Source organism: Streptopelia decaocto (assembly GCF_964273445.1).
Source record: "Streptopelia decaocto genome assembly, chromosome: 1".
NCBI classification, from domain to species: domain Eukaryota; kingdom Metazoa; phylum Chordata; class Aves; order Columbiformes; family Columbidae; genus Streptopelia; species Streptopelia decaocto.
In genome coordinates, this window is record NC_138663.1 from 88,139,303 (window position 1) to 88,164,603 (window position 25,301).

Below are 25,301 nucleotides of genomic sequence, written 5' to 3' on the forward strand. Positions count from 1 at the left end.
TAAAATTAAAAAATAGGAAGCAGCAAGCACAAAAACATGGTTTTGAAAAACTCACTGGTATTGCTGTCTGCCTACATTTTTCAGCTACCTTCTGCTGGTTTTCTAAAATATCTCTGAAGATGCTTCACAAAGAAGGAAACTAACAGAAGCAAATTACATTAATCTACTAAAATGAGTTGTTTGTGTTATAAAAAGAAAGGAAGGCTTTTTGTTTGTTTAAAATCTTCTGAAGTAGAAGAGGTTTTCCTAGTACCTTTTCCGAGGGCATATTCGAAAATTGTTTCTTCACTGCAATTTCAGACCTGCATGTTGCTGTCATCAGGGACGCAGTGTTTGTAGAAACACTACGTTTTACCAGTAATGTGCGGCCTGGACAACTGAATAGCTCAAAAATGTAAGAAGATTTATATTCTGTATTCTGACCATAGACCATTAGTGTGTGACAATGTTCCAAACTGAAATGCTTGAATGGATCTATTTTCTTCATGAGCACTCAATGATAAAGCAACATGTATGTCATAATGCCCCTTATCTCATTCTTTAGTATGAGTTTTTGCAGTATTTTGTGGTTATTGTTGGAAGATCTCAAACAGTATGTTATCATTTATGAGAAAGATTGAGAAAGTGCGTATTCTTATTTTGTTATTTGCTGTTGCAGCTGACTTTTTCATGTTGTTCTTCTTTTATTGCTCCATTAGTCAACTTCATAAAATAATAAATATTCTGAAGAAACTGGCATTGGGCTTTCTTTAACAGCAAAAGCATTCAGATTTTTGAGGATGCTTCATTGGTATTGCATGCAGCTTTATATATCACTAAAGTGAAAATTCAGAATTATTTATAGGTTTCCTGTTGTGGAAGAAATATATTGCTTTATAGACTACACTACATATTTTGTACATGCCATGTAGTCATGTACATGAGAAACATTGTTTTTAATACAGGAGGATAGTTTCAAGGGAAATAAGTGAAGAACACTATCTCTAAGCCAGATTGTAGAAAATGTAAACATTTGGTAGAAAAAAGCATCTTTTACCTAAAGACATGATGGGTTACAGAGTAATGCAATCATCAGCAATTATATTTAGAAGGGGTTAAATGTCATGGCTTACATCCAACTTTGGAAAAATTTTAGAAAATTCAGTAACTAAAGCAATCAGAATGTTATTCTGCTGTCTTCTGCAACACACATTACAGATCACAGCAGTGGATGTGGAATTCTCCCTGTAAATCCACTGCCATGTGCCTCATATAGTCATCTTCCTTTTCCACGTGATTTCTGGTTATTCAGTGGCTTGCCTGAAACAAATTGTAAAGTTCCCATTTTTCATGGCTTGTAATAGATAACATTGTAACTGATGGAATTTTTTCAAGCCTCAGCAAATATGCAGAAGACTTGCATGTTCAGAAACAAATCCTGAACAATTTCTTATTCAGAGCAGTTATTGTCCTCTTACTATTGTTAAAGTCACAAGCAGGAATGTAGCACCTTGTACAGTCTTAAAACCTCTTGTATCTGCTCTATTAAGTAATAGATCTGTCTCTAGAATAGTCAATTCAACATCCTCTACTGTAATTATAGCTGCTGCTTTAAAATATTACCCTCATCAGATGATCATTTGCCTTTCTACTTGAAAGGTATTGCCAATAAAAATCATATCAGTAAAAATCTGAATGGAGAGGGGAAATGGTGCTGCATTTAATTTAATCTTACAAACGGAAGTTGTTAAGATCTGGTAAGAGACTGCATTGTTGTTGAGGAGAGAGAACTGGTTTAGAAACAATACTTACCCTGAAAGGCATATGTGGAAAACAAGCTACTAATTAGCTTTAAACATTGGAACTGAGCCTACCTATTCTTAAGGTATTGCTATTTATTATTAAAGACCTTGTTTATGATTTCTTTTTTTTAATTGTAACAATACATGGGAAGATGATAGCAGACGAAACCTTGTTTTCTTCTGGTATCATTAAAAAAAAAAAAGATAATGAATGTTAAGCATTGGGTACTGACCCTGCTGGACTCTGGTACCATAAATCAGAGTGCCTCTCCCTCACCCAGTGTGAAGATGGAGGAAGATGTCTAAAGTTGCCTGTGTTTCTTCTGAGGTGCATCAAATTTGTACTGGACAAGTGTTCATCTCATCTGAGATTGTGCACCTGCACTGCCCTTGTAAGATTCCTCCTCATTTTGTTAATAATATGCTATGTGAACCAGGTGAAAGTGTTTTGGTCCCCTCAATATGCAGATGAGGAGACCCGGCTCTTCATTTTTAAGAGACTCTCAATGACAGTGTATTTGCTGACACAGCAGTTGGATAAAATGTACCTAACTCAAACTCATTCCCCAAATAAGGTGGGAAAGCTTGAAGAACTTGGAAGAAGTGATTTAAATAGTGACTTCTCCCTCTGTGCTGCCAGTACTCATTACCAAGACATTAATTAAATGCTTAATATCTATTTACTGTCCTCTTTGAAATCAAGTCTTTGCTTCTCACCATCCAAACAGCATCAGTGGGTAAAAATCTTGACTTTGATTGAAGTAGTGTGGCAGCATCTTTGCATGGATCAGTGAATTGGTACTCTTCAAAACTGCAGCTCACCAACTTCAGCACATTTGTGTCATGTTCTTGAACTGATCTTAAAGGGTACCTGCATACTGCAAAAGGTGCAGCAGTTTGACATCTCAGTAGAACAGATTTGTAGAAAAGTATAAGGTAGTACTTTCTCTTCTGTATTGGATCCCAATATATTCCAAGTACAAGTCCCCATTTTGAAATATTGGAATTTGATAAAATGAGGTGCAGCAAAGTACTCAGAAGAAGTTTCTTTGCATCAACAGGGATCAACAAAGTTGATCAAGTGGCACAGTGTGTAATAAGTGGTATGACACTCTTCTTTCTTCCATTTCAGTTGTTTCCAGTTACTTAAATTATGATATTGCTTTGTCTTGCAAGCTAACTTGCAGGGTATGTTTGTAAGAAGATGAACAGCTTTGGCAGAGAAAAAGCAGTCAAGTTCTTACATGAAAAAATTCACTCTTTGGGGAGATCAGTTAGAGATGAATTATGTATTATGCTTCTGGGCCAACTTTTTAAAAATTATGCTGAAAAAATCTGCACTTGAATGTTTGTTTTATCTTCTGTTTAATTTTAGACAGTAACAACTGAACCCAGCATCAGTCCTTGGGGACTGTTGGCTGGCAGGAAGAGTTTTTTTGGCTTGGACCATTATTCATGTTACTTGTAGACATTACAGGAAAAGTCCTGGATGATGGCAGATGCATTTACTTTATTAAAAAAAAAAAAAAAAAAAAAAAAGTAAATAACTCGAAAGCATCATACTTTTTCATAAATCCTTATCTACCTCCATGCAGTCATCCTTTTGGGCCATCATGTAGGTGATTTGTCTGCCATATTTAATTATTACCAGAAAGAGATCCTCAGGGATTTCTTTGAGGGGGAAAAAAAAAAAAAATCACAACAGGACAGTCCTAATTACTCTAATTACAGTCATAAATAAGTCAGTGTAACTTGTGACCACTGATATTACAAGTAGACTGGAGGTTAAAGGTGGTCACTGTCAGCTGCCTATTTTTCGTTTCATTGTTGATCAGCTGCTCTATAATGTGGGTGTGATGGATTCCCTCTTTCTATTTCAAGCTGTTGGTTAAAGTTTACTGTCACTAAATGAAGGTCAAAACCTCTTCATTTAGAGGTGACTGTTCACTAATGAATATTTAGATTTGGGCAGCTGAAATAATCTTTCAAGTGAACAAATATTTGCATTCTAACTGTAGTAGGTGGCGGTCTTGGAAGTTCCTTAAGCTGATCCATTCCCTCGCTGTGGCTTTTCAAAAACACAGCTGGAACGTGTTGATTATGTGGTGCAAAGCAAATTTACTTAGTTAGACATCTATGCTGTGCTATTATGTTGCATAAGCAGCTGGCTTTATTCTGTAGGTCTTGAGCATTTTGATAGTAGCACGTTCTATTTAAAATAGGTATTCAATACTTTGTGAGGGAAAAAAAAGTAACAGTAATATCAATGTCAGAAGACAATCATGTCTCCTATGGCCTTAACCTCTCGTAAAACATTGAGTTTTTCACTCAGTATTTGTCAAGTCCTAAATTTCTATGTCCCCTACTTACATTCTACTAAGAGGTCATGAGTAGTCTGCCCTGATTGATCAACCAGCTGATGAGCCAGAACTGACCACATCAAACTCAAATTACAGAATTTAAGCCGTACTTGGTGTTCTGTCCTCTGAGTGGCCAGAGTGTTCATCTGTTGTCATGCCATCATTCCCCCCTGGTTTTAGGAACCTGGTGCCTACTAAGTGTAGGTTTAATTAGTCAGGTTCTTAAATTATTATGGGGAAATTGAGAAATCGTAGCCAGAAGATGCCTAAAGAATAGCAGTAATATTTTTCACAATAAAATCGAGGGAGTTGACTAACTGTAGGCATATTTTGGTCAAGATTCTTACCCTTAAAACCATATAAATTTTAGTATTAGAAATGAAAAAAAAGATAGCTTCTAGTTAAAATATATAGATGCAAACATATGTCTCAATTTCCCGAGATTTAATAAACTATATAAATAGTGGACTGTAAACGAATTAATTTCTTAATGACGGCACATTGTGTATATTGGCTGCATCAGTTCCAACTGTTCTTTAATGTTGTTGCCTTTTCATAATAGCAGAGGTTTTCATACATTCAGTGTAATGTTTATGCTTTTTGTGCAACGTAAATGGTTTTCAGTATCTTACCTAAACTTCAAGTTTTTATTACTTTTCCAAAAGATTCCTTCTTTATTTCAGCCAGGAGGAGGTTATATGGGCTAGTTTCATCTCCTGGTGTGGTCTGCTTAAGTTTACCAGAACAAGTTGCCTTCTTGTTAGGTAGCTGGCATGGGGTGATACGGAGAGGAAGAAGGTTAATCAAGGAGCCAAATTTGTGGTTTTGATTAGTATTCAGTTGTTGGATTTGATCTAATTAGTGTTCAGTTGTTTATGTTTATATGCTGCCTAATTCTTGGTCAGCTGTTGGTTACAGGAGGAGGTTGATTCAAAATCTGCAAGATGAAAGCAGCAGTAAATGATGCCTGCACACACCTACATCATTACAAACTTTCTGCAAAGGAGACAAGTACAGATTTCTCTCTTTCACCCTTCTGTCACTGCATATACTTCAGGAAGATGCAAGGGGATATTGGACTGAAAAGTCCAAAGTCTGAAGATACCTATGTAGGACTGAAATGAAGGCTTGCATTTCTTTTTTTTGTAAATTTCATTATTTAGCAAGAGCCTTTTTTCTACCTCATTTCATGTTTTAGTCTTTTAAAATGGCAAACCAAATGCACCGTTTTCTCTCTCCAGGTCTCCTGCAAGCGCAGAATCTCTTAACGCAACTACCTCAGCAAAGCCAAGCCAACCTCCTGCAGTCTCAGCCAAGCATCACCCTTGCCTCGCAGGTCAGGCTTATTTCTACAGTTCATGAGTTGCTTTGGGGGGGATTTAAACTATTGCAAGTGAATGGACCATATACATTAGTTACTAGAATAGATACTGTAGCTATAATAGTGAGGTTTTCTTTCTATATAGATTCAGTGTAGATTTAAACTATTAGTAGCTTCAGTTTTGTAATTTCCACCCTAATGTGCCTCCTTTCATGCATTTAATGTTCTAAATTTTTATTTTTTAACTGAAATTTCCATGATTGATGTCTTGAGTTAATGGCACTAGAGCATCATTTGATTCGTTGTGAAGTTTTCTTGGGCAATTTACAAGTTTGTGGATTCAGAGGAGCAAGCTGTGGGCTACCTAAAAAGCTCAAAAAGATTACTGACAAATATATTTTTTTTAAAGATTGCAGTGGTAATCTGTCGTTATTGTAGACTAAATGTTTTGCTATTATTGCTAAGTCATGGCTGATCTTACTAGTTACCTTCTGTGAAAGTGAAGAGGTTCTTAGAAATGCATTAAAATTTTCTTTTAGATATATGTTAAAATATTAAAGCTCTATGATTAAGTTTTCGGACTGTAAGTAAAGCAATTTTAAGGTTGCACGTGCCTGCAAATTTAATTTTGCTTCACTCTGGGTTTTACTGTGCAGTTTAGTTACATGGCTACATGCTGTTTCTTAGATACCATATAATATCATATGGTAGCTTCCTGCCAACTTGATTACATATTAGAATTTTTTAGTTTGTAATAAGATGCTGAGTCTATCAGAGTCTCATACCACCTATAGTATTTTTCACGCACCATGTGGAAAATGGAATTTGTCTCACCTCTGTGGTTCATATCTCAGCGGCATGACTCCCTACTAAAGATTATACTGGATTTTGAAAAGTATCAAAACTACAAAGAGAAAATAAATTACATAAAGGGGGTGAAGTCACTAAAGATGTATTGCAACGATTACTCACTATGTTTAATATAAATTAAAAAATACTAAAAACCTTTATAGTGTGACGCATATATCTGCAATCCTAGAAAAATCATATATGTTCACGTTATTTCTCAAGTAATGGAATTATAGATCTGACCTCCCTCTACCATCTGCTGTGCACTACGAAATACTTCACTAACCCAGGAGAAAAACAACATAAGGAGCTATGTAAAGACTCAGCTATATGTAGGCCCTTTCCTTTTGAGCAGCTGTTTCTGGACCTTTGCGTAGACTTTGCATAGTACTGTAACGTTGCACAGACTTGAGGCTGTTCTTATTTGCCCTGAAGGAGTCTGTCATTTGAGAATTGGCCATAGGACATACGATCGTGAAGTTGCCTTTACTTAAGAGCCTCAGCTGAACTGAATAGAATTTAACTAGAGTAGACAATTTGTCTCTGCATCTGTGTTCATCTATGGCATGTAAGAAGGTGGAGTTGCACACTTAAAATATGTTTCCAATATGTTTCAAAATATGTTGTGCATAAAGCCTGAACAGTGCAATACCAGATCTTAATAGATTTTGTTCACCTGTGACTGTTTTCCATGTTGCTTAAGTTTTTTCAGGTTATTATTGCTGTGTAGCAAAATGCTCTGGTATGCCAGTGTTCAGGAATAGTGAACCTTGTCTGGACTGGAAAATTAGCCTTTTATATAGAAGAAAACTGTCACCTAAAAGGGATTATTTTCTGTACATTGCCTTTGCTTAATTTCTCAAATCACCAGTACATTCATTCTCACTGTTGCAAGTATCAACAGAGGGTGATCTATTTTTTTCTTACTGGAAGAGTTGAGTCAGTCGAAAGAGATGGCATTAGAGGCAATTTGCCATGTTTTCTGCTCTTGTACGTGCTCACTGTTCCAAGATTAAATAGGAGACTTGAATCTTTTGGGCTCATGACAATCTGCCACCTCACACAAGCAGTAAATTCAATTTTAAAATGATTAAAAGGTGATGAATGCCAAGCTGTCTGTAAATGATAGAACTATATCAAGTAAGAGTGTTCAGCCTTCCTTTGAGCAGCCTCTGTAGCAAACAAAAGTTGTTGGTTATCTGTTGCATTGAACATCTCATACTTTTCTTTAATTGGTTCTGACAGAGCTTTAAAAGGCTGTCATACTAATACAGTTTTCTGGATTGTGATTGCTTATTCTTGAGAGGAATGTAAATAAATTGAAGGAACTTTCAGGTTGCTGGAAATGTCAAATTCATTGATCTTTCTCACAGAAAGCTCACGTGCCTTTTCTGAATTTAATTTTTGCTGATTATTCTTTTAAGTCTGATTTTCATCTTTTCCTTGCTCTCTATCTTAATAGCCAGCAACCCCAACACGCACAATAGCAGCGACCCCCATTCAGCCACTTCCACAGAGCCAGTCAACACCAAAGCGAATAGACACTCCCAGCTTGGAGGAGCCCAGTGACCTTGAGGAGCTTGAGCAGTTTGCCAAGACTTTCAAACAAAGACGGATCAAACTTGGATTCACTCAGGTGAGACTGTGTACCTCAGTGCCTGCCAGTGTGGAATCTGAGGTCTCATCTTTCAAGTCTGGAGGGAGACTGCGATTCCACCTTCTCCGAGGAGAACCTTCTTAAATAGGGTTATGCTCTGGCCTTTATGTAGGGGATTTCTAAGAAATAACAGAAAAAGCCATACATCCATCTTACTTCTCTGTTAGTTTTAAAGCATAGCCATTTTCCCAGCAGGTATGTGCATTTACCAGATCCAGATGTCATTGCATGTGCACTATTCATTCTGTAGGGTAGAAAATGAATGGGACAAAGCACTTTAAAGCTGCCTTCAGAAGTACAAAGTTCTAGAAATCATACAGCACAATTAAGTGCTCTGTGTGTTTAAAAAGTATGTCACAACCATGGAGTTGCGTTGGATGTCAAAGGGTTTTTATCTCTCAAGAGTATTTTCCTATTAAACATCAATGATTTCTGTATTTAATGCTTTTGCTAAGGTTCCTAAACAAAACCTGAAAGGACTGTTGCTTTGAAGTTCTTTCCTTACAGAGGTGAACTGTAGTTGTGGTTTATTTTGGTTTGCTTAAAAGCTCAGAAATACCCATAGAGCTAGAGAAAAATAGTCTTGAACATAGGGAAAATGGCTGAATTAAAAGTACAAAGTGAATTTTTATGTTCCATTATTCTGTTGAAGGGAAATGCTGCTTGGATCCAAGAATCCTTTCTTATTAACATCAAAATTATTTTTTTTCCCCAGAAATTTAAAATGTCTGTCCAGGTAAACATTTAGGTTTGGCAGGAATCTGTGGTAAGCTTAGGCGTGTTTTTGCTAGAATAAATAGCAGACAAAAATCAAAGCAGGTATTTAAAAGTCTGAGCTCAGAGCAGTCAATCCAGCATATGTAATTTGGTGTCATTGTTGTCCCCCCTGAATATGTAAATCTACTCTAGCTGAAAGTATGCGCTGAATTCAGATTTATTTTTCTGGCACAAAAGTCCTAAATGTTTGAAAAATCAGGATTCATAGTGGATGTTTCTGGCAGCATCTTAGTTACAACCCAAGAAAAGAGAGTTCTTGGTAAAATGAAGTGCATTTTGCTGGCCTGTGTGCCTCCTTCGCTCCTTTCTTTCCACTAGAGGGAGGCACAGAAATACAAGTGATAGACACACACAAAAGCTCGAATAGAGCAGAACAGAATAGAGCAAAATACAATAGCTTCCCTATAGCCTGTCTGAGGAGGTTCATGTAGATCTTTGATATTATGTTTAATCTGCCCTACTGTGGGATGATTATAAAGGCTCAAGTAGCCTTTTTAAGTTATGGGTTAACCCTTCTGTATTGACCCTGTTGTGAATTTTGATGGTGAGGAAAAATGAATACAGCTGCTCAGGCTTACATTTCATTCATTTGCTTTTGAGCTTAAAAAAAGGGAATCTTGAGAAAGTGATAAAATCGCAGTTGTTCATTCCTATCCTACTCTGAGTTTGTATGTGTATAATTAGGCAGTTCTAATAACTTCTACCTAATTGCATAATTGGATGCTAATTAGAGACCCCTATTACTTTGGTTTCCTGTAGTTGGATAAACAGACTGCCTCTCAGAGGATAAAAGAAATGTATTTCCAGTAGTGCTGTAAGCTTTTTCAGACTCACACTACCCTTGCTTTTCAAATGTAATTGAAATATTTAGTTTGCATTGCAAACTAATCTCTTACTACATTCTGTCTTGTGAGCAATATAACACGTTTTGAATTTCAGCAGTTCTGCCTCTTCTCCACCATGAAAAGTGGGTGAGGGATTTACATCCTTTTGTGTAATTATTTTCATCTTTGATATGTTTGACACAATGAGTATACCACATCTTAGCATTGTGGCAGGTATGTGACTAATTGGTCAGTACAGATTCAAGCTATGTGAGCCAGTATTTTAGACAATGTTATTTTTACTCTGTGAAAGGTAAAGCTTCTTAACAGACCAGTACACTCAACAATGATGTACCTTACAATCAGTTTCAATTCAGTACTGGAGCTTCATTCAACATGCAGAGTAGATCAGATGGGTTACAGTGCCCTTATCCTCTGTTCCAGCTATCCTTTCAGTGGCCCGTCCCAATTTATAAAATTCTCACCCCAATATGTAAACTCCTTTGCCTACGGCTGAAATGCTGCCACCTCTTGGCTTGAAAACTGTCGACAAAGAAATGGTTTACTATTCATTTTGAATCAGATGGCAAATGTTAGTAAGAACAGCATAAATACCAGAATTAAATTTAGTTGGAGGACTGGAGCAAATTTCATAACTCTTTCCTGCCAAGACATAAATCAGCTTACCTCTAAAATGGTTTACATAGCCAGGTTTTCTTCTTCATAAACCCAGTAGAGCATCCGTGTTACTTCTCTTAGAATGATTTATGAGTTTTAAAATGCACAGAATCCTGGCATATGGGTAGAGATATAAATTTAAGTTCCCACATGTTTCCTCTGATTGAGGGGTGTACAAACCAATTGTTCTGGTCCTGTTCTAGAAAGGAAATTGTTTTCTTTACACAGCCTGCACAATTTGCGAAGCCTGCTAAAGCTTGTTTTCTTCCTCGCTTGGATGTGGCCGCTCTGCATGCTGTTAGTATCCTTTTATCAAGCTGTGGTTGTGGATCTGACCTAAAAGGAAAGACAGCAAATGTTATGCACCATCTAACTAACTTGCTTACAATTAAACTCCACTAACTATGCTCAAACTTTGCAGTCTGTTCTTCTAGACTTTTCATATTTCTTTTGTGTTAAGAACAAAAACAAAACCAAAAACCTAAATTAAACTACTTTAGCCCAAATAACAGACTTCAAAAATAGTTACATTTTTTCAAAGAGCAGCACCTTCCAGCTTTAAAACAAAACAAGAAAACATTATGGTGTTTTTAATGGCCACAATCAAGAATGGATTGATTTTTTTTTATTATTTTTTAAGGCAGGCTTTCCAAGTGTAAACTAGATAGAGATGTATGTGTGTAGATATATAAAAATATTAGGATAAGCAGAATGTCTGGTAGCTAGCTAAAACTGAGTTTTGAAAAGCAGTGACAGATGTGAAGAGATGATCATCTCTCTGTAAATCTCCTGGATAGCTTTTTGGCAGATAAGTAATGGTAGTGAAAGACTGCAGTTAATCATTATTTGAAATAGTTCAACAACTTTCCCCATTTGAAATGTGTATCTGTGGGGAGAAGTTTGGTTTGAACCTGAGAAGATACTAAAAGTTCAAATGTTTTTGCATCTGTTTAAATGTGATATATGTTTGTAGACTTATTTTCAGAAGTGTTTTTCTGCTAACTGGAGAACAAGAATTCACTGCATTTCTGTTTATTTGAACTTTTCTTCTTCGGTGTGAAATATGCAGATACTCAAATCTGCTCCTAAAGAGAGCTTGGCCTTTACTTATTTTAAAGAACTAAGAAAAAAATTGCAAGTTAATGTTAAGTGGAATGTTCTGCTCAATTATAATGCTAAGAAGACAAAGCATCAGGGATTTTCTGGAAAGAGTTACATGGTTAACTGACTGAGATTTGACATTTTGTTATGATTATTTGCTTTAGTGTGAATCTTGATAGCATCAAGCAAGTTTAACTGAAATCCCACACAGCAGTGAAGTCACTAGGAGAACACAAGAATGTGACAGGATTCCTTGCGTTGGAAGTGCCTATGTTAGTGAATCCCTTTTTTCTCTTTCTTTGTCCAGGGTGATGTTGGGCTCGCTATGGGCAAACTCTATGGAAATGACTTCAGCCAAACTACCATCTCTCGCTTTGAAGCCTTGAACCTCAGCTTTAAGAACATGTGCAAGTTAAAGCCACTTCTGGAAAAGTGGCTCAATGATGCAGGTGAACGAGTCTGTGTATTTCTTCACCAGCTTACCAAAATCAGTAGGATTCTGAAGAACCCTGAAAAACTGCTTCGTTTGTGCCCTTATGGTTTTATGAAGCCACCAATCTTTGTTACTGTCCATGGAATAATAAAGGGTGTCCATAATAATAAAATAAGTGTCCATACTTCCCTTTTCGCGTGCCCATACACATCCAAAATTGTTCTAATACGAACTTTTAGGCTTGTGTTCTGCAACTAGCTGGATAATTGCATGGGGTGAGGTACAATATGTGTCATGTTTTTCCTCCTTCACGTATGTTAATGCATATAACTTCTAATCCTCTTCTAGCTTTCTTTTTCAGATGTATAGTAGAGACAGGCTTGCATGGTTGTTTGTTTCAGTAGGCAGAACTTATTGCATTCATCTCCTCCCACACCTCTGTGTGCATTCTTTTCATCTGTCTCCAATAGTCCTTTTCAACACTCTCTTTCTCCCCATAGGAAGAGTTTGTTCTGGTTTAGATTTTGGGTTTTCCTTCCAGAATTTTTTCCAGGAGATAAGTTATTCATAATGCCAACATTGGTAGTGTTCTTTTTTTGGTTGATTTGGGTGTTTGTTTTTTTCCCCAACAGCAAAAGGAGTTTGGATAGTGGTGCTAGGTGTTAGGATAGAAAGTGCTCAAGAGTGCTGTCAGACAGTTTTTTCTTCCAAGTATACAACTCTACACAGTATAAAACCTGATGGATCTGTTAAACAGATGGCAGGGACAGGGTATTCCTATTTTTAGCAAAATGAAGAGAGCTTTTCGCTGACACCTACAGTATTCTCTGAAATTTTGAAAGTAATGGGATGCAGTGTTGAAAATTTGTCCTGCGTTGAAACAAGCAAGTGTCATTCTGTTGTGCTGACGGGTTATCTTTAGGTAATCTCTATCTGTGATAGAAAACATAAAGATCTTCACAGTGAGTGTTCTAGTCCACAGGTCAGTGGTCCCCAAATCTTTCAGCAACACTGGATGAGTCCAGTGCTGCAAGGAATGGCGTAGTTTGCTTTTCTTGCTAGCCTGAAGAAGTACTTGGATCTGTAAAGTTAAGGGCTGTAAACAGTGCCAGGGTCCTTCACAGCCTGTGGGAAACCATTGTCTTTGGCTCTGATTCAGTTTCACGAAAATCTTTGGAGGAAAGATTCAGATGATTTTAAAGGCCATTCAGATACTTTTAGGTAAAACAGGCAGGAGAAGCATACTGATGATCCCTTCCATTATATCACATTGGAGTGTTGGAGAATTTATTGTTACAGAACTCGGCTTGTTCTGTGGGGTTTTTGGGATGGAGAGGAATTTGACTCAGCACATGACTGAACCATTACTGAAAAAAACCCTAAACAAATAAAAACCTAGAAAATTATGAGCTGAAGGTACTTTCCCATTTGAGCCTAAGAATGGTCTTAGGCATTGTGAACTTTGACACATGCTTATCACCCACAAATCCCAGTTCAGTGAGGTATCTTCAGCCATAAGGGGTAGCTGCTAGCTCTGTAGAACTGCATAGCACTGAGTATCTGCTATGATGTCCAGAGAGAAGAGGTTGAACGCTCTGAAGCAGGCTGTAAACTTCCCTTCCTCTAGTATATTGCAGAGTGGGTAAGAAATTTTGGGCTGCTCAGATTTTTTCTTTGTAACTGTGACTTGCAATGAATGAGTGTGGGGTGGAGTGAGATCAGGGAGACAGCAACTTTGTAGGTACTATGAAAGGGATACTGTGGTAGCATACAGGAGCAGAGAGCGCCCTCTGGGCTTATTTGTAGCTTTTAAGTTTCAACTGTACGTTTTAACTTAAAAGTACAACGATTAATACATGTGATCTTCAGCCATCTCTACATACCTGGAATAGATACAGAGTGAGTTTTAATATACCATGCACAGGTGAAGAATACTCTCATTAGACTGCACTGCATTCAAATAAAATCTCCTGATTTGCATTACTTTATTTTTTCAGAAAACCTCTCATCTGATTCAACTCTCTCCAGCCCAAGTGCCCTGAATTCTCCAGGGCTGGGGATTGAAGGCTTGAACCGTAGGAGGAAGAAACGCACCAGCATAGAGACCAACATACGTGTGGCCTTAGAGAAGAGTTTCCTGGAGGTCAGTGATCCTGTTGCTCCGCTCAGCCTATAAAGAAATGAAGAAACTTTGCATAACAATTGTATCTGTTGGAGTGAACCCATTACTGTGCTATTTGGGAAAGTGCTTGTACTAAACAAGGTGAATGCAAAGGCTGTGTGAATAAGTGCACATCAACACCACTTAAAGGAAAAAAAAAAAAAAAAAAAAAAAAACACAAAACCAAAACCAACCAAACAAAAAAACGCAAAACCCCTCAAAAAACCTCACTGGTTTTTGCAGTTTGCTGAGTTTGTGATTTTACATTCAATGACACTGAGCCATAGATCTGAGCTTGATATGCTGTACATCAAAAAGAAGAAAGAGATTACACTTTCTGAGAATGGATAAATGAGGTGATAGTCTAAACATACATGATGTGAAGTTCGTAGCTGGCGTTATGTTACTCTTGTTAGGCACTTTGAGCAGCTGTATGAGCAGATAGCCGCTATAAGTAGTCTATTCAATCTGTCTTTCACTATGGCTCTAGACAACTTGGAGTTCATTTTACTACTGCTATAGTTAATCTCTCCTATACCTTTTTGAGAGATTCTGAAAGAAAAATTTCCTATGGAGGTCTAAAATTTCTTGAAGCATTAACTCACAGTCAGATCCCTTGTCTTGAAGCATGTGAGCTTAGTCTTTGTCACCCATCTCTGAGGAACACAGCTTATTATTTGTAAAAATGTTCCCAAAGCCAGGAAAACAGAGGGCAGATGTACGTATTATAGTCTGTCTCTATTGTACCACTGACCAGATTCTGGATATAAATGTCCCACCCAGATTTCTGCCTAGTGAAGAAGCAGCTATAGTGTAAAACTTCAGAAGGTAATTTCACAGCTTTTTCAAGTACTGTTTCCTTTTCTCAGAACCAAAAGCCTACCTCGGATGAGATCACCATGATAGCTGACCAGCTGAACATGGAGAAGGAGGTGATCCGCGTTTGGTTCTGTAACCGGCGCCAGAAGGAGAAAAGGATCAACCCACCCAGCAGTGGTGGAACCAGCAGCTCGCCCATCAAAGCAATTTTCCCTTGCCCAACCTCACTGGTAAGAATCAAGAAACTGTGTTTACAAAGATCGTTGGAAGAGACAGTTCTACTGTGCTCACTGTAGAAGTTGCATATGCTGCACCACCTTTGCCCAGCAGACTTGTTCTCACAAAGTTATATACTACTGGCATTTTAAATACCAATATCCTACTTGCATACTATATAAGTGAGATAATACTTACAAACCAGGCAGTAGTTGAGCCTTCAGTTTGGGTGTTTTATTTAGTCAGTTCATGAGTAAATATTCTAACTAGCAAATTTACAGTTGGGGTTATTGCTTTGAAAATATTCCAGATAGTAACTCCAGTTTGTATCTGGACTTTATCTTGCCAAAACTTCTTTTGTAAAATAGAAAAATGCTTAACATCTCTACCCCTTCCCTCTTACTTTGTTCTAATAAGTAAATGAGCAGCAGTATCATTTGGAGACTTAAGTCACACAAATCCAATGATACTGTTATTGTCGCTTTTACTCAGGAATGATTTATATTTAAAAAAGACATGGAACAGAGCAACAATTTGGCTAATACTCATGTAATAATTTCCCACACTTGTATTTGCCTCAGGTAAACAAAAACTTCATGAAAGTAAGAGTAACAAAACACATGCATCAAGGTTCCTTCAGCTCCTTTGCTACCAATGTCCATGGAGGTCTGTTTACATAAATAGAAACAGTAGCTATTAGATTTCATAGTAGCTATGCTAATAGGAATGTGGTGGAATTTATGTAGCCTGTAGCTGTCATTTTGTAGTACTGATTCCACCCTCATCACTGTAGTAGCTAATATCTTCCAGTACTTCATTAAATCATTAATTTTGATGACATGTCATTCTTTCCCGTCATCCTCGTCTCAGGATGTGTGCATGCAACCTTTTGTTTCAAGGGAAGGGATGTGTTAAATGTTCTTAGTCTTCCTCCCACTCCCCCCAACTGGGAAGCAAAGTTGCACACCTTGCTGCCAAAGCAGAACATAGTGAGATTTATGATAGTGTGTTCTAGTAACTGTGCAAGTTTGCTCAGACTGCAGCTGAAGAAAGCTTTCCTACATAAGTTTCCCTTTTATTAAAAACTACCATTGTATTTTAAAAATGGAGGTTCTAACCACAGTCTCCATTTTTTCAGTGATGTTTCACTAAGCATTTCCAGTCATTGTAAGCTTCTTTCAAGACTGTGCTGCCACTCAAATAGATGTTACAGTCCTGCTAGCCCCAGCCTTCATTGGCTTTGTGCTTCTTGGATTCCTTGTGTCAGCTCTGGAGATTGTGTCTATAGGATGATTTGGCTTAGTTTACTAGTTTGGCTGAAATTAACCATGTGAAGAACAATTATGATTTTTCAGTAGGGCTAGATAACCAATCTCACTTGTAGCCTGGCTGTACAAGTGCTAGGGCTCTGAAGCAGGATGGGAGGGGGATGCTCCTTTCAATGGCAGCCAACTTTTGCATGGGCTGAAGTCAGTCTTTGTAACCACAGCATTAGCCATATTAATTCTGCCCTGAAATATGGATTGCGACCTTGGCCTTACTCATTCGGTGGACAGGTGACAGATACAATGTCTGGGCTGCATTAGTGGGAAGTGTGCTATCTAGCTCTTCTGTATTTCATACACTATTTGAGATGGGCAGAAAGCTTTTAGATCTGTCCCAGTTGCCCTGGTCTTTTTTAAAATACATGAAGCTTTTGACTTCCTGTAATAGGATATGCAGCATGAGAGAGATTTCTCTGATAATAAACTTAAGGTAAGAGAGGGAAAAGGAAGAAGGTTTCAGCCTATATCCTTGGCTGTGTTCTCTTGGGCAATTCTAAAGAATTCCTTTCTCTCATTGATGTATAACAGCCTCCAAATGTTACTGTTGGACACCATTTCTTGTCCATAGAAAGTCCTTTCTCTCCTTATATTTCATTTTTCCTCATAAGCTAGCTCCTCCAGCCTTAAATCTTTGGTGTTTTTTATCTGTAATGTCTTCAGTTTATTGTAGCTTTCTTGTAATAAACTGTTGACAAGTAAAAGTAGCTAATGTCATTTGAATGTTTTAAAATTCAGAGATTCTTCCTCTGGCACAAGGAAATTTATCAAAGTAGAGCTTGTAGGTTGGATGAGTAGAAGTGAAATTCTATTCTGTTTATCCATGTAAACACGTTACCCTAAATACCTCTGGTAATGCTGGGGATAATTTTATCAGAGAAAAAGATTTGGAGCTGAAGAGATTTTTAAACAAGAAAAACACCCATGCAGAAATAATATATTTTGTAACTCTTTCTGTAAGAGTGACTGTTAAAACAAGGTGCTGTCTTTGGGGGGAGACAGAGAGGGAGGGCTAACTTGTAGTCCTGAGACAGCATAGATGTAATGGATATATCTCCCTTCAAATACTGAATGATTAAGAATAAAGATATTGCGGGTAACTAGAGAAGGTACTTTTGTTGGTGTACTGAATGCTAAAGTAGTGGAATTGCAACACAGTTAGTTTACATGCAGTGTTTTTCCTGGTAACTTCCTCAGCTGAGGATGGGAAGAAAGAAATCCAAGTCTAGTAGCTATTAAGAACTCCTTGTGTCCTAACAGTTGAACAGCTGTATTCTCTTTTGACCTCCAGGTGGCAACCACACCAAGCCTTGTGACTAGCAGTGCAGCTACAACCCTGACTGTCAATCCTGTGCTCCCTCTGACCAGTCCTGCTGTAACTAGTCTGCCAGTCACAGGTAAGGGCAGATTTCCCTTGCCCCCACATTAACTTCTACTGTTTTCCCCTTTTAAACTCAGTCATTCAATACTGGCCACACTGGTATCCTGGGGGGTTCTTGTCATTGTTCCTCATTACTCTGATATGAAACTTCAGTCTTTTTGACCATTCAGTTGACTTTTCTGGGGATAAAATCACAGGTGATGCTGAAATGAAATATCCTATATTCAATTGCTAGCTTCTAGAGCTCCTCAGCCTCTTGTTGGGAATTATCATTTCACCGTAGTCTGTACTTCTTATTTGGACACTTAGTGCTTCTTGGTCCTACAGAGATGTGTATTTGTCTCCCTTTCAGTTGGATATGCAGTTCAGTTCAGGTGGGTCATGGTTTCTGTTCATTCATATCTGTGTTTTGTACTGATCTAACCTGAATCAATCTTCTAGGCACAACAGAAACCACCTCTAACAACACGGCAACAGTGATTTCAACAGCACCTCCAGCTTCTTCAGCAGTGACATCACCCTCCCTGAGTCCTTCCCCTTCTGCCTCAGCTTCAGAGGCATCCAGTGCCAGTGAGACCAGCACAACACAGACAACCTCTGCTCCCTTGTCCTCCCCAATTGGGACCAGCCAGGTGATGGTAACGGCATCAGGGTTGCAAACGGCAGCAGCAGCCGCATTACAAGGAGCTGCACAACTGCCTGCAAATGCAAGTCTTGCTGCCATGGCTGCTGCAGCAGGACTAAACCCAGGCTTGATGGCATCCTCGCAGTTTGCAGCTGGGTAAGGATGGATTTTGCACATCCTTTTAGGTGAGGTGACAGAAGAGGGAAGGGGAATTCTTGGGATAAATTGTGTGGGCTTTTATGTATCGCTGTTTTCTGGTAGCTCACTTTGTGGTTCTTGTGTCATGTTAGATCTTGAAGGTTTACTTATAGATGGTGATTAGCCATTTCCATCAATGTACAGAAATTTTTTCATTTAACAGATGAAAATGTGTTGAAACAATGTTGTGATTTCATGTCATCCATCCCACTGCCGAGCTTGACTTAAGATCTGCAACTTACCCATGAATCATAGAATCTGTTCTAGTAATTGTAAAATTGAGTGCTAGCCTAGACACACTTCACATCTCTGTATTCATTTCTCCATCATGAGCAAGAAACTGTAAAAGATGGATGATGATGTATTGTTGAAATTTTAGTTTTGAAAATGTTGCTCTGAGAGATGATTCTTTGTTGCTTCAGTTCCTCTTCATTTATATCTTTCTTATCTGAATTGGGAAGATAATGGTATCTCTCTAATGAACGATGATTTCCCCAAAATACATTACAAGAATATTTTACAGCAACAGTCAATACAAGTCATGTAGTTACAGTGCCTGTACTTCAGGCATGTTACTAACCATGCAGCTGAATGGTAATGTCTACTCAGAACATCATGAAGGAAAAATGGAAATAAACAGAAATTAACCCTTAATCAGTGGTCTTTCCCCCCTCTTCACATCCCCCCCCCTTTTTTTTTTTAATATGATGGTATACTTCTGAACAGTGGCAACCTTTTCTTAAAAGTAATGCTCCTTCCCTTTTTTTCTTCTTCCACAATCTTGCTTCCTGCAGAGGTGCCTTACTCAGTCTCAATCCAGGGACATTAGGTGGTGCTCTCAGCCCGGCCCTGATGAGCAACAGTACACTGGCAACTATTCAAGGTCAGTAGTGTTCCTTTTAGTGCATTTCTGTCATACAACTTGAGCTTACATGCTTTGATTTTGTGTACCAAAAAAGCACACTGACTCTTCAACACTGGCCATAAGTGTTATGAGAGTAAAGGTTTTACAAAATTTAATGCAAAAATACATTTAATGTATCACAGAGTTTAAAGCAGGTACAGCTGCAGAAAGGAGATTAAAACTGTGATCTGATAGAGATTTACAGGAGGCATCTAAGATCTCAAATGTGATCTGGAATTTATTTTGTTATCCTGCCCTCTTGGCATATATTTCCAGCAGATTAGAGATTTGATTTTCATAGCTCTTCTAGCATAAGCTTGAGCAGAGTTGTGCTGTTTCGAGGTCTGTAGGAGGATAGTTCCAAAACAAGACTTGATCATGAATTCTTGTATTCATGTGTATTTTATAAAACTACACAACAGTATACCTCCTAAAGTCCTTATGCAGAACTTTAAATCCATAAATCCTTATTCAGAGGAGTAAAGATTTATTTTGGAAGTGCCATGCAGCCACAAGTTTCCACTGACTTTAGCAAGAGTTGTTCTCTGTTCATAGTTTGTCATCTGTAAAAATAAAATAATGCAAGTGCCTAAAGAGCTAGCTAACCTATGTATTCAAGTACACTCTAAACTAGCTTAACAAATCTTGTTTCCAGGGGACAGGAAAGAACCATTTCATCAAGTGTCACAAATAAATTTAGGAGATCAAAATCTAAGGCAGACTGAACCCTCTAGACCAGTGACAGTAAGTTGTAGCAGTGGTAATATGTCATCATTTAAAGTGTTATATTCAAGGTTAAATGAGCTTCTTCATCTTGTGATAGCTGTCATTTCATGTGAACACTCGTCTCAACCCTCTCCAGTACAGATTTTCTGTGGCAGGAGGCATAGACCAGTTAAAGATCTGAAAAGACGTGGTGGAATTAGTTTAGGAGCAGACAGCAGAGGCATTTTAGTATCTGCAAGGTCTTGTCCACTCTTCATAAAGAGATGTGTTTTTTTTAAAACAACTTAAGAGATGACTGTCGTTAGTGGTGTAGGGAGCACGCATATCAGAGAAAGAGAAGTGCAGAGACGGGTTACTTTTAGGCACATTTTGCATTATTGATTATTGCTAATGTTCTCTTCTCCCTCCTCAATTTTCCCTTTTTTTAGCTCTTGCATCTGGTGGCTCTCTTCCAATAACATCACTGGATGCAACTGGAAACTTGGTGTTTGCCAATGCTGGAGGTACTCCTAACATCGTAACTGCCCCTCTGTTCCTGAACCCTCAGAACCTTTCTCTGCTCACCAGCAACCCGGTTAGCTTGGTCTCTGCAGCTGCAGCCTCCGCAGGGGCCTCTGGACCAGTCGCCAGCCTTCACGCCACCTCCACCTCAGCCGAGTCCATCCAGAACTCTCTCCTCACAGTGGCCTCTGCGAGCGGGGCCACGTCCACCACCACTACTGCCTCCAAGGCACAGTGAGCCGGGCCGAGCTGTGCTGCCAGCAGCCTGTTTCACTGTGCGGTGGGATTGGCTGCCAGCGGGGTTTATAAACTGAAAATGTGATGGGCATCCTCTCACCGTGTTGCTGGGGACAAGGGAGAGAAGGAAAAATAGAAAAAAACAAAAGCGAAACAGGAAGGATTTAAAGCTGGGACAGACATTTGCCTAATTTTATAATAAACACTGTCTTTTCAGGATCGCTTCATGGATCGGAGAACTTTCTAACCAAAAATGTAAAAAAAAAAAAAAAAAAAAAAAAACCAAAACAAACAAAAAAACTCAAAAAAAGTGAAAGGACTACTTATCATTTCCAGCAGTCACAATGACAAGTTAAGGTGGGTTATCAGTTCGAACATAGGAAGGGGATTTCTTCTTTCTTTTTGGTCAAAATATCGAAATATCTTTCTTTTTTAATTATCATTTTATAGGTCTGTTGTACAGGCCATTATGTCATACAAGGTGTTTATAATCGTATCAATCATGTTGGGGGTTCCTTTCTTAACTGGTACAATTTAGGCAGGCCTGTATTACTGGTGTATCTCTATTATTATTATTATGATTATTATTATTATTATTTTTATATATATAGTTTGGACGCGTTTGTCTTTTGCTCCTGGAGTATTTTCAGCGAGCTTCCACACCACGGGGGGAGGGCGGGAGGGTGGAGAGGAAGAATGGAGCACAAATAGACTTTCTGTCCTAATCTTCTGGGAACGTTCTGAACAGTTTCCTCATCCTTGAATTTGTCTAATGGTTACTTGCAGGGGTCAGAAGAATTTATGTTCATCATTTGTGCAGGAAGCTCAGTGTAGCAGTAGAGATCATTGTGTGCAAACTTTCAGGCTGGTCTATGCTCTTTAAGCAGAGGTAGGAATTCGTTCCGAACTGCAGTTATCCTTCTCTCAGTTGTTTAGACAAAATGGCCAAATTCTGCTCTTAGCTTCATGTGTGTGGTTCCTTTTTACTTCAGAGAGTGGGATTTGACCTCCTGAGTCCAGATTGTGTGACATACCGATGGTTCTTCTGTTCTGTTAAATGGATTTTGCTAAGACCATACACAAATATTTTTAAAATGTCAAAGTTACGCAAGCTAATTGGCAGTATGTAAAGCAGCATTTACAGTCCTGTATTCCCACCAGGCGAATTGGTACAGGGTTTCAAAAGGCCAGATTATCCCTATTCATAGCAATATTCCTTTTCCATTGATTTTAATGCTTCCAACATTGTATTTAGAAAAACTTTCTAGTAAAAAAAGTGCTTCTGGTGGCAAAACACAGAAGCCCACAGTTAGGAGAGCAGAAGTTACCATCATTTATGCCAACGCAATAGAGCTGACTCTGGGGTTTTGCACATAGCTGGGTGATCTCGTGTAGTCTCTGAGCTGTGATGCTGCTAGATATCTAAAAACGGCAATAAGCATCTCTGACCAGAGCGCCAGGGCTTGCCTGCCACCGTAACCATCTTTTCAAGGTTGACTCTGATCCATGTGGCAAAGGATATTTACATGGATGAGGAAGAGTAACGAACTGTACAGAAGTTAGATCTGTATATTCTTAAATATACAGTGTAGTATCTGAACCAAAAAAAAAGATTTTTAAGAAGAGAAGACTGGATCACTGCAATGCAGTTCACTTTGAACTTTCCATTCTTGATGGATTTAAAGGTTTCTGCCATGTGTATAAAACTAAATTACTTTTAGCTAGTGAGGGTATTAGAAGAGTCCCTTTCCCCCACCCCCTTTTCTTTTGTCACTGGAGTGTCCCAAAATGATGAGCTGATGAAGCTATGTTCATTTTGCTGATGATTCAGGGGGATCCTGGAGCTTCTCATCCAAGATCCAGAAGGCAGCAACTTTAAACCCTACATGTGCTTTGGTTTGTGACCCGAGCATGTAGGATTTGTGTTTGCACTCAAGTGGCAGAACCCCTTATCTCTCCCCCCACCGTCATGGTTTTACTCTGTTCATCTCTAACTCTCCACCTTCCTGTTTTACTGAATATTTAAATCAATTATCCCTAAAACTTCGAAACTAGTGAACTGCAAGCAGGGAAACTAACAAATGTCCGTCCACCGTTTCTGATGTGTTTTTGATTTTTTTATGTTTTATTTTTTTAAAACTAAGCTTGAACCAAAGTCAATTTCTAGCAAGCTGCTGTACTAATGGACTAGTTTGTATAAGTGCAGTTCAGATGCAGAGAGGCGATAGATGCTACTGACAATTTCTTTTTCATTTGTCTTTTGTTTTTATTAATTTTATATAAAAGTTGCTGCTTGTTTTTAATCTTTTTTTTTTTTTTTGGTTGGTAATTTGTGTTATCCTTGGGGCAGACTCTTAACTTGATTTTAATTTGTTTTCTTTTATTTTATGTGTAAATAGAATGGCAATGTCGGGGGTTGTTAATCCAACAGGTCCCACCCTCATCCCACCGGTATGGGTAAATCTAAGTATTTTTGATGTGTCTGTGTGACTTCAGGCTGTGCAGGACACTTTTAGGGCTATGAATAATACTGCAGAAGTGGAAATGGCCCACAGTAATAGCTTCAGAGCAGTAAAAGGTATAGCTGGGTGAGCTTCAGGGGAGTAGGGAAGAGGAGATGCAGGTACCCACTATGCTGGTCTGGAGGCCATAGCACAGATCACAGTTTCTACCAAAGGAATGCGAGGCCCTGGGGCTTGTGTTCAGTGAAGTAAGAGGATGGATGCAGCTACAGTGTTCGTTCCTAACTAAGTTCCTGCTTAATTTTATGCCTGTGCAAAAATACGATTTATCAGGAAGCTTTTTTTGTTGAAGTGAGGATACAACTGGTCTTTTCTCTGTTGTATCCTCTATTCCCTAAAGGTTTTGTGGCGGGGTCAGGGGACATGGTCCTTGCATATATCTAGGAAACACAAAGAAAGGTGGGCCTTAAATCAGCAGAAAATCCTCTCTCCACAGTTAAAAGAGACTGTGCCATTAGCTGTCTGGATGAGTTGTCATGTCCCACTCTTGCTGGTTTGTGGTTGGGAGAGGGTCTTGTTGAGTACATATCTGGAACACTAATGCAGCTTGGATGGTTTATTTATTATAAAAAAAAAAATCTGCTTTTTTTCCTGACTACCTTTGCATTGGTCACATGGCTTTGGTGTGAGCACCTTATACCCTTTTACCCTCCTCCTCTGTATCCCGTCACCCTGTCTGGGGCCCAGATTCCAGGGAATTTCTTAGCAAGTCTTTTTTCTGAGAGAAAACTGGAAGCTCAGAGTAGCCATATATCCAGAAAGGGCTTGGTTTTCCTTGCTGGAGCTGACATAATACCTGAACAGCATGTATCCCACCATGGTGTCCTCTACCAGCGTGCTCTGATTTATTGTCCTAAAACATCCCAGTGACTGACTGTCACTCCTGGAGCCTGCTTTTCATCCCTGGCAGTGTTTGTCTCGTGGATGCTGGCTTAGTGTTCAGGTGAAAGACAGAAATCAGGTGGGCAGTGATTGTGCATCTGCCTAGTTAGAGCACATACGCTCCTTCAGAGCATGAAAGGGATATGAGATCATGTACTAGAATTTAGCACAAGTTCATTTTTTAAATCACAATCATGCTTGCAGCAGAAATTGATGTATCTGAAAAGAGACAAGAACAATTGTATATAGACCTAGTAAATACCATGGTCTGACTTGATGGGTATTGGAAATGGAGAATGGAGAAATGCATCATCGCAAACTTGCTGACAGACCCAGGGCATTTATTTAGCAAACAAGTTTGCCTTTTTCCTCCAGTGACGCAAATTTACATTCTGTTTCCAGTATCAGTGAGTTCATATGTTGTAGCGAGATGATTTTCTGTTCCGTGCTCACAGTCTTTAATCCTTACTGTACTTTTTAAGGGAAGATTTTCTGTGCAAATGCTCATTTCTAGACAGCCTTTTAGCTGTGTGCCGGCACATTTGCTCCTATATTGATTAGTGAGCCAGGAATTTCATAGAAATTTCCTTAGAAAAGGATAATAGCATCTCTTTTTCAGAGCTCCATGTCTCTGTATTTAAAGATGTGTGGGTTGCTTTTCGTAGTTGCAAGCATGCCAAAGGACATATGTAGGAAAAGAGAAGGTGAAAAGCTCTCATTGCAGCCAAAGACAGTGAACTCAAAAAGCAACAGATTTACGGAGACGCAAATACAGATATGCCCTGAAGGTCAAGAACAATTTAGGAAATGGTTTCAGATTGAGATGTTGCAGGCTGGTGATGAAATTTTTTCTGATGTTAAAAGAATGTATTCCAGTTTGGCTTTAGCACAGTTGATCTCCTCAGAACATGCTCTCCACAGGCACTGTAGAATGATTCATTAACAGCTCACAGAAAGTGCAAATAGATATGGCTGCTTACAAGAGTCACATCAGTCTATTTAAATCTCCTTAAGAGGATTTATTTT

At 38.5% G+C, this 25,301-nt stretch overlaps 1 protein-coding gene across 9 annotated transcripts in view; it reads left to right on the top strand.

Moving 5' to 3' along the window:
* The window catches only part of POU2F1 (POU class 2 homeobox 1), a 115,135-nt gene extending 90,415 nt beyond the window's left edge, over window positions 1–24,720 (top strand). For 5 of the 9 annotated variants that reach the window (XM_082059320.1, XM_082059318.1, XM_082059319.1 and 2 more), the window contains 9 exons: window positions 5,383–5,477; window positions 7,774–7,947; window positions 11,656–11,797; window positions 13,779–13,924; window positions 14,812–14,991; window positions 17,591–17,696; window positions 18,122–18,461; window positions 19,298–19,386; window positions 20,562–24,719. In XM_082059320.1, the coding sequence (XP_081915446.1) occupies window positions 5,383–5,477; window positions 7,774–7,947; window positions 11,656–11,797; window positions 13,779–13,924; window positions 14,812–14,991; window positions 17,591–17,696; window positions 18,122–18,461; window positions 19,298–19,386; window positions 20,562–20,872 (1,583 nt within the window). In that variant the 3' untranslated portion in view covers window positions 20,873–24,719. Of the gene's footprint in view, window positions 1–5,382; window positions 5,478–7,773; window positions 7,948–11,655; window positions 11,798–13,778; window positions 13,925–14,811; window positions 14,992–17,590; window positions 17,697–18,121; window positions 18,462–19,297; window positions 19,387–20,561 lie in introns of all 9 variants that reach the window. The other 4 variants (XM_082059322.1, XM_082059324.1, XM_082059325.1 and 1 more) reach the window with 2 other exon arrangements.
* Window positions 24,721–25,301: the final 581 nt, after the last annotated feature.